The 12,254-nt window shown below is 40.6% G+C and overlaps 2 protein-coding genes across 2 annotated transcripts; one reads left to right on the top strand and one right to left on the bottom strand.

Annotated features, from left to right (window-relative positions):
• Positions 1-5,086: 5,086 nt before the first annotated feature.
• Positions 5,087-6,630, top strand: LOC136357454 (PRA1 family protein B6-like). The gene is made up of 2 exons (XM_066312715.1): positions 5,087-5,317; positions 6,427-6,630. Exons 1-2 carry the CDS (start codon positions 5,087-5,089, stop codon positions 6,628-6,630), a joined length of 435 nt encoding a protein of 144 aa, XP_066168812.1.
• Positions 6,631-7,965: 1,335 nt separating this feature from the next.
• Positions 7,966-8,679, bottom strand: LOC107275400 (protein VACUOLELESS GAMETOPHYTES). The gene has a single exon (XM_015790566.1). It carries the CDS (start codon positions 8,677-8,679, stop codon positions 7,966-7,968), a length of 714 nt encoding a protein of 237 aa, XP_015646052.1.
• Positions 8,680-12,254: the final 3,575 nt, after the last annotated feature.

Raw genomic sequence — 12,254 nt, 5'->3', positions numbered from 1 at the left:
ACATACATACATACATACATACATACATACATACATACATACATACATATATATATATATATATATATATATATATATATATATATATATATATATAGGACACTCATATGGGGCACCATGGTGCCCGGGCACCATGGTATGAAATACACAAATTCGCCCAAATTTTTCAAAATTTTCAAATTGTGAGTATATACTTAGTTATAAGTATTCGATTCATACCTATACCTAGCAACAAAACAACTCAAATTTAACTTTATTTCACAATCCATTATTACATACCTAACTAATTATATGTTTGGATGCTATATACCTAGAATCAAAATCTAACAAAAGCAAGTTTGAATTCAGTTCAAACTTGCTTTGAACTAGTTAGTAAAGTAGTTAATGTTAATACCTAAATATTTGAAAAAGTTTCATACTCATTTGAATTGGGTATATAGTAAATTTCAATCATGGTGCCCGGGCACCATGGAGCACCAAACAAATTTAATATATATATATATATATATATATATATATATATATATATATATATATATATATATATATATATATATATATATATAGTAGTTTCGACTTTCGAGTCATCGGTCTTAGTGGTGTTTTTTTTTTCCAATACAGACAAAAGATATGTCAAAATTATGATTTGTATACACGGTAAATGTGATAAGTACGTGAGTTAGCCACATTCACCCGGAGCATGCACTTGAAACTCGAAAGAATAGTCTAGATGTGTTGTTGCGCTTAACACGTGTGCAATTTATTTTATATAAATTTCACAAAACTACAAGTATATTTGAGTAATTTATTGTAAGCTACAGATTTAAAATAATATATCATAAAACTATATATTTAACACTAAAATTACCACAAAAGTTGAGTATCACAAAACTAAATGTTTAACATCAATTTAATCACAAAACTTGGATGTTGATAATTCAAACATAACATTAGTACTAAGAATTTAAACTCTAAAATCTGTAGTTTAATTAATTTTATTATTAAATTTATAGTTTTGCCATACCTAGTTTTAAACTTGTAGTTTTATGATAATATTATATAAAATATATAGCTTTGTGATACACCACCTTAAATCTGCAGTTTTGTGATAATTTAGTAAAAGTATCTGTATTTTTGTAAATTTTACTCTATTTTTTCATTATATTTATTGATAAATTTTCTTCTAAAAGATTAATAGATGTAAATATAACATAATCATAGTGTAATTATATTATAATTTGAATTTAACTATAATAAAATTTGCATGTAACTTTTAAAAATCGCACGGTAACACGTTATTTGTGGGAAGCAGACGTTTCGTACGTGATGGAGGGACGCGCGGTAATACCTTATTTCCGCAAAGCGGACATCATGCGACGGAATCCCATCACCTTTATGCTTGCCATGGTTTTTTAATTCCCGCTTGCATGAATCTTGAAGCACATCTAACAATTTAAAATTTTAAAAAAAATACATGCAAGTTACAATGTAATTACGCGATAATTATACCGTATTTACATTTGATAAAGTTTTAGGAGAAAAAAATATCAACAAATGTATAGCAATATCTTTTTTTTCTTCATATTGACAAGGATCCATGGTAAAGGTGTATAAGTTTCAATTTTAAGTTACAGCATTATTTATTTCATCCAGAAAAAGTAAAAAATACACTTGAGAGTTGTTTCATATCGATCTAGTGTTGAAAAAGGTAATTGATGATAGAATATAGGGGAGAGATGAAACAATTGATATGGAATTTTAGGGGTTTTCTTCACAGCCTTTGTTGTCGAGCTCTCTTTTTTTTCGTTGCTAATTAACATGGAAAGTGAACAAAATAACTCTAATTAAAATCTGCTTAAGTTAACAACCAAAATTCCTTTGGGTTTTAAGAATAACTATATGGTAAACTAGCCTGGCAGAGCAAATTGTTATGCATAGTTCTATGTTTTCCTTGGGGCTCCCCCTCTCAAAGATTCCTGCGGCGATGGAGATGAAAAGAGCCAGTGGCGTGTCGTATGGTCCTTGTGCCATCTAGAAGAAGGTTGGCTCTGCCATTGCTCCGTCAGTGGTTGTGTCCTAGTGCTCATTTTCCTCAACGACGGGGAGCGGCGGTGGTGGTAGGCGGGGAGCCCAGGCATTGGTGGCGGTGGTAGCTAGTTGGCCTACGGTGGTTTAACGATGGTAACATGGAATGTTGGCATGACTAAGGTGGTGTCGACGACATCCAGTGTGGATCCAGTCTAATGGCCAGATCGCCCTTCAAGTGAGCGAGGAGGCTACAGCAAGAAAGATAGACGGCAGGCTCATTCAGCGGCAACAAGTGTATCTAGATCAAGCCTAATGGTCAGATCGGTAGTGAGCAAGGCGGCTACAATGAGGAGCTGAAGCGACAATTTCCTGATGATGGCTAGGCGTGACTCTATATTTAGTATCTAAGTGCCACTAGTTATGATGTGTTTGTGCCCGAATCCGTCCGTACGTATAGTTGCAACTTGATGTTGGAGGATCTTCTTCTTCTTCACTTTATCTGGATGATGTTAGCGTGCGAAGGCACAAGGGGCTAGGAGCTATCGGATCTGGATCGATTGAATCTTGCCTATGGCAAAGGCAACATGGGGATTAGAGGTGGATAGATTGAGGATGTGGGTACTACATTAGTTTAGGCGGCGTTTCAACTTTCAAGATCGACTTAGTGTCGTTTTTGGTTCGGCAGGACTCGTCAAGTAAGAGAACATCTGGGTTTAGGGTTACAGTCTTTTTCCATTTTATTTTGTTTATTTTGTAGTTTCCAAGTTATGAGACCTGGAATATATCTATTTTTCTGTGTCCCTTGTGTATATCCACTTGATATAGAGACCATCATTTTATTTATTATTAAAAAAAAGTTGTATTATTTGTAGTGATTATGAATGCATCGGTGAGATAGTCTTTTTAGTTTCACTTCTGTGAAACTCGATAGGAGATTCATTCTATTTGGTTTGACCCAAACAGTATAAGTGACTAATGAGTGAGCGTGTTGAATCGGTGGAGCATATGTACATGTATACTTAATGCCAATGCAAGTTCATGATAAGCATAAATTGAGAAGTCAGCGATCCTCGATTCCTTGCAACCCCCTAGACCTTGGTGGCAGAGGAAAACAACAAAGCTTTCTAACTTGACACGCATTGACATTCGAAAGTACGTGTGCATGACTTGGTCAAATAGTACTTACTACTCCAGTAGTTACTCGTACCAACATCCATCGTACTCAGGTCGTGCTTTTTATGGGCTGGCCGCACGAGGGCTACTGGGCTTTAGCGGTTGCACGCACGCAAGACCGCAAGTCCGCTCGAGGAGAGGACAAAGAGGGTGTACACGAATGTTCGCTACTATTAGACAGTCACGCGAACAGTTCCGACAACCTTCCTCTTACTCGTACGTCTAACCACGCCTGCATGCAAATACGTGTTCACATGAGAGTTGCTCTAAGCCTGCCTTTTCAAAGACCAAGTCCACCCATACCTATGTTATTTTATTCTCCTAGAATCGTACACGTGTTCACGTACGTCAACAATGTTGGTTCGTCGCAACGGACGTTTTTTTAAAAAAAATATATATCCTTGATTAACTCCTTATGTTTCTGTTAAAATTTATATATACATTATTAAACATTCTAATTACATATATAAATTTTTATACATAATATTTATACATATACGTATATGTATAAAATTGCATTCCTATTTTATAAAAGAAATATCACTTGATTAACTCCCTTTTCTTCATTGAAATTTTTCATCGTACTTTCTAACTAAATATATAAACTCTCGTAAATGAAGTTTATATGCATAAAGTTTTTATATATAATATTTATGTGCATAAAGTTTATATATATAAAGTTTGTGCGTAAAGAGTTTCTATACGTAAAGTTTCCATTCGAAATGTACTATCGAATATTTAAGTACTACTAAATTTCTGAATTAAATTTTAAAATATATTAAAAAACTCTAATCAAAATGACCAGATAGAATGGCGCATTAGCCAATCTTACAGTACGCAACATAGTAAAACAAGAAAAATTGTAAAATCATGCTGGTCTATTATAGCTAGGAGCTAATAACGTGCGGTGCAGCAGCAGCGCGCACATCGTGCGAAAGAATCGTGCTTTTGGAGTTCTAGAGTTTCACGATAGGCTAACCAAATCAGGAAAGTTTGGATCTGTTTCTCCATGCACGCGGTAGACAAAACTGGAAATTTTGAATCCGTTCGCGTCTTGTATATCTCGCGTGCGTCCGTGCAGTAGACCTCCCCCGATGACGACGACAACAATACATCCTGTTGTTGTTGTTTTTAATAAGATGAACGGACAAACATATTATAAAAAGCCAACGGTGTCAAATATTCAGTAATGTTAGGAGACTGAGGGAGTACATTGTTCAGAAATCAGAGTTGACACATGAACCCTTTTTAAGTGCACGAGGCCTGTGAACGAAGGGCATACAGTATATCAAAGCTAGCATAAACAAATCATAGCTTACCATGGCAGCAGCATCCGGCAATCACTTGACCGAGAGCCGGACGCACTTTGCCCATCCACAGCACCCGCTTATCAAGACACAGTACGGCGGCGGCGGCGAGCGGCAGCCGATCAGCAGCCACGTCTGCCGCATCTGCGGGACTCGATCGCGTCGTCACCGGCGCCGGCTACCGCTGCGACCACTGCGACTTCGACATCCACGAGGCCAAGGCCTGCGCCAACTTCTTCCCGGAGAAAATGATTACACCCCCGCCCAACTTCTTCGGGCATCCGTGGTCGCACATTAATCTCACGCTCAGACAGATCACGGCGGATCATGGCGAACGACCCTGTGCCGGGGTCCCTTCCAGCACGGCCACCTCGCCTACCGCTGCGCGCCGCAGCGTTGCGGGTGAATTCGCCGCGCACCCCGTTGCGCACGATGCTGCCGGGAGAGATCCGCAGCCCGCTCCACCGGGAGCACGCACTCACCCACTCCGGGCTCATCTCGTCGTCGTCCCAGAGCGGCCCGTGCACACCCGCCGAGATGGCCCGGGTCTGCTCCGTCTGCCGCCAAGATTGCTCCATATGCGCACGCGGCACTACCGCTGCGGCGGCGGCTGCATGTTCGTGCTTCACATCGGCGGCTGTGTTTCCGGCGTCCCGCCGACGACGACGCCGGAGCAGAGTAGCAGTGGTCGTGAGGACGACGTCGGAGCTGCTGCTGCTCCAGCCCCCGCCATCGTCGCGAGGTTTCTCGATCGTCGTGGTCGCGGACTCGCGGAGCAGCAGCTGGCGGCGGATTTCCAGCTGCCAATGGCATGGTGGACGTCTTTAACGCCCTGTAAGCTTCGCTGGGCTCGGGTGATTAATTACTAGTAGCTATATAAACGTACATCCGAGCGATTTGTCCAGTTACGTATAAGTATATACGCGTGTGCTTGTTGTCTGTAATAATCGCACAAAACATTCTTGGCGTTTGTCGTAACGAGTTCGATCATGCGAACGTGCCAGTTTGAACACGTGACATATATAGCTATAGGCCTATAGCAGCCGAGCTAGCTAGTTAAAGTATATATGTGGACCGTTTGGTCTTTAGTTTCAGAAGATTAGTGGTGAAAACGAGCGGTAGATATACACGGTCGGATTATGACATTATCATATACTAGCTCATATTTTTCTTTAAACTCGAAGCCAGATACAACTAGTGTGTCGGATAAGATATCACTCATCTTATATCTTATCTTATACTAGTTCCTTCTAATCGAATTTGAGAACGTATATATATTTGTAACTCTAATTTATATGTATTAAATATAAGGAAATAATTAATTGTTGAAAGAGATACATCAGAGAAAAAAATGTACAATATTACATTGTAACTCGTAACATAGTGATTAAACAATCTTTTATCATGTTTGTAAGTGGATTTATAATATATTTTCATATATGTTTTATAATATGGAACATACGGGCGTATACAAGTCTTTTTTGTCGTAACACAATTTTTTTTACGGATTCGGATTTGTACTCAGATAGTACTAGGTGTCACATTTGTTTTTCTCGTATATTCTTCCTGCGAGCCTCGGATCGGGTGGGTGATCGGGAATTACCCATCCCATTTTCATCCCTACGAAAGATATGCAACTATTTGTATGTGTGGTGAAATGATTACTCCAAAAATTCTACAAGTGGTTTCCTTTTGGTATTATCTAAAAATATTTCACAAGTATTCCAAAAATAAAGAAAAAAAGATATAACTATAGGTGTAATTACATTATATATAGTTCCATCGCAAAATGTTGCAACCTAGGATAGACTTTTGTTTATGTTCATGGTCCTAATTTACAATATTTTGTGACGGAAAAAGTAACTTTTGTATAACTTATATGTAACTTGTATTTTACTTAAGAAAAATGTTGGGGCAGGAGCTCATCGCGGCGAGGCGGCCGTGGGGGGAGGCGTTCCGGGCGCCGGCCTTCTCCAAGTCGCCCAGCGTCGGGGAGGCCATCGCCAAGGCAAGGTGGAACACGGCCTACTTCCGGGCGAACTACGCGCTCGTCGTCGCCGCGTCGTCGCTGCTCTGGCACCCGGGGACGCTCTTCGCGCTCCACGCCCTCTGCACCGCCTAGTTCTTCCTCTACTTCGCGCGGCCCATGTCGGCAGCGGGACAACCGCTGCAGCTCTTCGGGATGGAGTTCGAGGACGGCACCATCCTCGCCACGCTCACAGGGGTCACCGTCGTCGCGCTGCTCTTCACCAACGTCGGCTAGAACAGCTGCTCCGGCCTTGTTGCTCCGGCAGTCGCGGCCACCGCCACCGTTCGCCGCCGTGGCGCAAAACCCTACCGCCCTCCCCGGGGCGTTTTCCAACCTCTAGATCTCCCGCGGCCCCACGGCGCCGCCGGGCGAGCCGCGAGGCCTTCACGGATGGCGATGCCGCCGCCAGCCGCACGGCCCTCCTTTCCCGGTAGCCCGCCCTTCCACCAGCCCGCCGTTCAAGCGTGCGCCAGTTGCTTCCTCTTCGCACACCTCGACGCCGTTTGGTGGGACTCCCACGGCCGCGACGGCACAGCCATGTGGGTTCGGTGACCGAGCGAGGAGCCGGAGGAGGAGGAGGAGGAGGCCCCGGCGGGCACCCCCGACACCGAGGCTACCGCCGACATCTCCCTGGCCATAGCCACCATCAGCGAGGGCCCCGCGGCCATCGACGACGAGGAGGAGAGTGGCGCTAGTGCCCCCAGCATGTCAGCCTCCCCATCACCGTGCTCCTCGTCGTTGGCCACCTCTCACCCGTTGCTAACTTCATTGTCGGGCGCCGTCGCCACTGACTCCTTGTTGGGAGCGAAGGGAGGAGGAGACAGAGAGAAGAGAAGGGGGAAGTGGGACCCACTATATTTTTTAAGTTTTATTTGACTGATATGTGGGTCCATATATTTTGTTTTAATTTTTTAATCTCAAGTCTAATGCCACGTGGGACGAGGACAAGTCACACTATCCACGTAGGCGCCACGTCAACCCAAACCGTCATGGGACCTTATTTGTACTTGGTTTTGGGAGTTGAGCGATACGTCATATCTGGTATTATGGTTCGGAGATGAATTTCGAACTCGGCGACGAATTGAGAGATCTCGAGTGAACTTATTCCTCTCATTTTGGGTATCTTGCCAACGCTGGCCTTTGTAGTTTAGTGGGCCGATCGAGAGTATGTTAGCAACTCGGGACGACACCGTTCACAAAAAACAATCCATAAATTAAACTGCTGTATATTACAGGAGATCGAACCACACGTTACGACGTGTGTTGTGGTTTTATCAAGCACGCACGGGGAAACTAACTGGAGAAGAAGAAACTCCAGAGGAAATGAAACGAGAACACGCATGTCAAGAGCTGATAGAGCCTGATACGTACACACATGACAACAAGCATATATACGTGTGCATATATACTGATCAAATTATGTGAAAATCACTCCTGATCATCCAAGGCCGTGGCAAGGACATCGAGCACCGGTGTTGCCAGCGCGCCGGTTGCTGCGTTGATCGCGATGTTGAGACTTGTCCTGAGGAGGAACTTGGCGATACGAGTGGCGCGGCTCGAGCCCGGCGTAGCAGCAGCAGCACCAGCACCAGCGTTGTGAGAACGGCTGGTGTCACCTTGGCCAGCGTTTGCCGCGCCAGAGGGGCACACGACGTGCAGCTTATAGAGGCAAAATCCACAGCGGTAGTGCCACATGTTCAGGCCTTGATGACACGCTGAGCATGTCCCCCATGAAGGGGCCATGTTGAGATCATGCTGCGGGTGAAGCGGGCTACGGATCGTCTGCGGGAGCAGCGTGCACAGTGGGTGAGCGTCGAAGCCGCACTGTGCGCAGCGGTAGACGAAGCTTCCCCGGGGACAGCTTTCCGTGCAGAGGTCGCACGACCACCTGTTGGTATCGTCGTCGGGGATGGTGCTGAGCGTGAGGGTGTGCCACGGGTGGGCGAAGAAGGAGACTGTCTCCTCGAAGTAATCGGCGCAGGCGTCGTGGATGTCGATGTCGCAGGTGTTGCAGCGGTAGCCGACCATGCCGGCGACGTTGGTTCGGCAGATGTCGCAGAAATGGCTCGAGGTGGTGCTGTAGTGCGTCCGGAGAAGCAGGTGTTGCGGATGGGCGAAGTGCCTTCGCTGCCTAGTCGCCATGTTTCAGTTGAAATTTTTCGCTTTGTGCTTTTATATGCTTCGTGTATAGAAACGCTCCAGACGGAGAGTTTCACAGTTTAGGGGGTGTTTGGGACACCCCGTTAGTCTGGCTTTGGCATGCCTCTGAGGAGTTCATTACACATTTATACTACACGCAGAATCTACAAGCACGATGGACCAGTTCACTACCCATCATATATTCCTAGTACCAGCTTGAGTGTGACAGGCCGGCCTGTCACTGGCTGTTCGTCTTTAAGATATATATTCCCTCATTTCCTAAATGTTTGACGCCGTTAACTTTTTTAAACATATTTGACCGTTCGTTTTATTCAAAAACTTTTCTGAAATGTGTAAAACTATATGTATACGTAAAAGTATATTTAACAATAAATCAAATGATAATAAAAGAATTAATAATTACTTAAATTTTTTGAATAAAACGAACGGTCAATAATTTAAAAAAAAATCAACGGCGTCAAACATTTTAGGATGGAGGGAGTATATGCATTTGTTGTTCAAGATATATAGAGACTTCACGCCTCGGACCAAGCTTGGAAAGTTGGAATATGGACTCGGTCCATCCAATCACAGCCGAATTCACCAATCTGCTACTACGTTTAATTCAGTGGATTCTGAGATTCTCATTCCTCAAACATGTTAATTTAATTACTTAAGGAAGATAAAAGTACATTATCTCCGGCCGCGCCCTGGTCGACATGCAAATTAACGTATTATAGCACTAATATTGTGCAGGTCTCTCGATATACTACTTAATTTACCGACTAATTTCCGAAAGGGCAGATAATCAAGGCATGTTCAGGGTTCAATATAACTGATGCAAAAGCTATCACGGAATTTATAAAAAGAGAAACACTGTTGCTCGTATCGTTAGGAAACACCAGTGTTAGCTGCTTTGATCAGATTTGTCCACGGTTTTGCAAGGCAGCATTAATTTTACATGTTACATTTTGTTTGACCATAATTTTCTAATAAGTATTGAACCACCACAGGAAGATCATATTATACATTTTATAGACATTGTTAAAATAGTTGCCAAGTTCAGTTGGACAATGAGAAAAAAAAAATACTAAATCCGTCCCAAATTAGATGTTTTGACTTTTTTTTTTTGCCTGCAACGTTTCACCATTCGTCTTATTTAAAAATTTGTCCAAATATAAAAAAGATAAGTCATACTTAAAATACATTTGATAATAAAATAAGTCACAAACAAAATAAATAATAATTTTATAATTTTTGAATAAAACGAATGGTCAAATGTTAAAAAAAAATCAAAACGACAAGTATTATGAGACACATATCTAGCTAGCATATTGATTTCAACACTATTGATGACCCAATTCAAATTGCTCAATTACAATAACCTCGCAAAGTCATAACTAGCAGCACGACAAAAAAGAGTTGGCCTCAAGCAAATAATTTAGAGAGATGGAGTACATTGTTTCACAAGGAATATAAACGATGTGACTATCAGCAAGGTCTGAGTACATAAGGCGAGCACATACAATTTGACATCAAAATTAAACAACGAGAGAATGATTCATGCTTATATAATTATCACCAAGTAGGCAGCAAAAACTATATCATACATGAGCTGTAAAACAAAATTGTACTTCATCCGTTTCACAACGTAAGTCATTCTAGTATTTCCCATATTCATATTATATTAATAAATCTAGATAGATATATATGTCTAGATTCATTAATATTAATATAAATGTGGAAAATGATAGAATAATTTATATTGTGAAACGGAGGGAGTATAGGCTAGCTCACCATATATATCGATCAGTTAACAAAGGCACACTACTAGAAAGTCAGCGCGCCCTTTGGCGCGCCAGCTAGCTAACCCTTACGTGCATGTCAAAAATTAGATACTCCATTATATATTGTAAAAATAAAATATCCTTTTTTTTCTTCAAAATTAGTAGTATCTCTTTATTTAACTTGTGTTTTCTCTCATTTCTACAGTCTACATAAACCAGGAACATAATTATCAGTACCCTCAAATAAGCAACATTTTTTTCAGCCACTAGTTGACGTTACCCTTTGTTATATTTTTTTTGAATATATTAACATTAAAAGATAAAATAAAGAGTAAATTTTATAAAACTACAGATACTTTAATCAATCTATCCTACAGATTTAATAACGTATCACAAAATTACAGATTTAACATCATATTTTTCGTAAAATTATAGATTTAAGGTATGGTATCAGACAATGATAGATTTAACATCACTTTTATCACAAAACTACAACTTTCGTAACACCAATAGTGCTATGATATAAACTCTAAAATCTGTAGTTCTTTAATAACTTCACCACTAAATCTGTAGTTTTGTGATATGATGTTTCAAATCTGTAGTTTTGTGATATGTTTGGTGCTAAATTTATAGTTTTGTGATACATATGTTTAAATATGTTGACAGTTTGATCAAAGTATATGTAGGTTTGTGAAATTTACTCTAAAATAAAATATATGATTTTAGTTATGCATAGACGCCTGCATGCCGGTCTATAAACTTAGTGAGTATGCTTGTTTGTCAAGTGCTGTGAAATACTAATATTAGTAGCATTTGTCTTTGTTATAGTCACATCTACCATCTGTTAAATCTGTTACGATCACAAGTCTACTCAAGGCCTCTTTAGATCCCCTGGCAAAATTTTATACCCTATCATATCGAATGTTAATTTGGACACATGTATGGAGTATTAAATATAAACGAACAAATAACTAATTACACAGATTGCGTGTAAATTGCGAGACAAATATTTTAAGCCTGATTGCATCATGATTTGACAATGTGGTGCTACAATAAACATTTGCTAATGACGGATTAATTAGGCCTAATGAATTCGTCTCGCGGTTTACAGGCGGATTCTGTAATTTGTTTTGTTATTAGACTACGTGTAATACTTCAAATGTGTGTCCGTATATCCGATGTGACACGCCAAAACTTTACACCCCTGAATCTAAACACAACCTCAGTATCTAATCTTTTGGTCCGTAGACTGATGTGACTTTCATTCATGGTCTCTCTCAGCTGCACCCAATGCTATCAGTATCAGAATACTAGGTAGTATCATTTTGCTCAAAGTAATATCGTATCATAGTATCAGGATACTATAAGATTTTCCTTTTTTAAGTTCAATTAATATTTGTATTAATTACATATAGCCATTATACATAAAAAAATAGTAATGATATATGTCATACAAATAAAGATATTTATCAAGAGAAACCACATTAGTTTTGATATATTTAACTGATTTTTTATAAACTTGAGTATATTTATTTACATTATTTTCAAACCATCTTATTTTAAATAATATTTTGTTGGATCGTAAAGGATCGTAGAATCGGAATACTACCTAAGATTTTATAGGATCGTGTAGTAATAAATAGATCGAGATAGGACGAAAATTAGAATACTAGATAGGATCGGTATCGTTTGGGCTTGACAACCTTGACTGCACCTACTTCTGATCTTAACGCGCTCACGTATCTCTTATACCGAATCATGGGTCAATTCTCAAACGGTTAACCCTGACAC

The sequence above is a fragment of the Oryza sativa genome, chromosome 7, assembly GCF_034140825.1.
Source record: "Oryza sativa Japonica Group chromosome 7, ASM3414082v1".
Taxonomy (NCBI): domain Eukaryota; kingdom Viridiplantae; phylum Streptophyta; class Magnoliopsida; order Poales; family Poaceae; genus Oryza; species Oryza sativa.
This window is presented reverse-complemented; position numbering and strand designations above follow the sequence as displayed.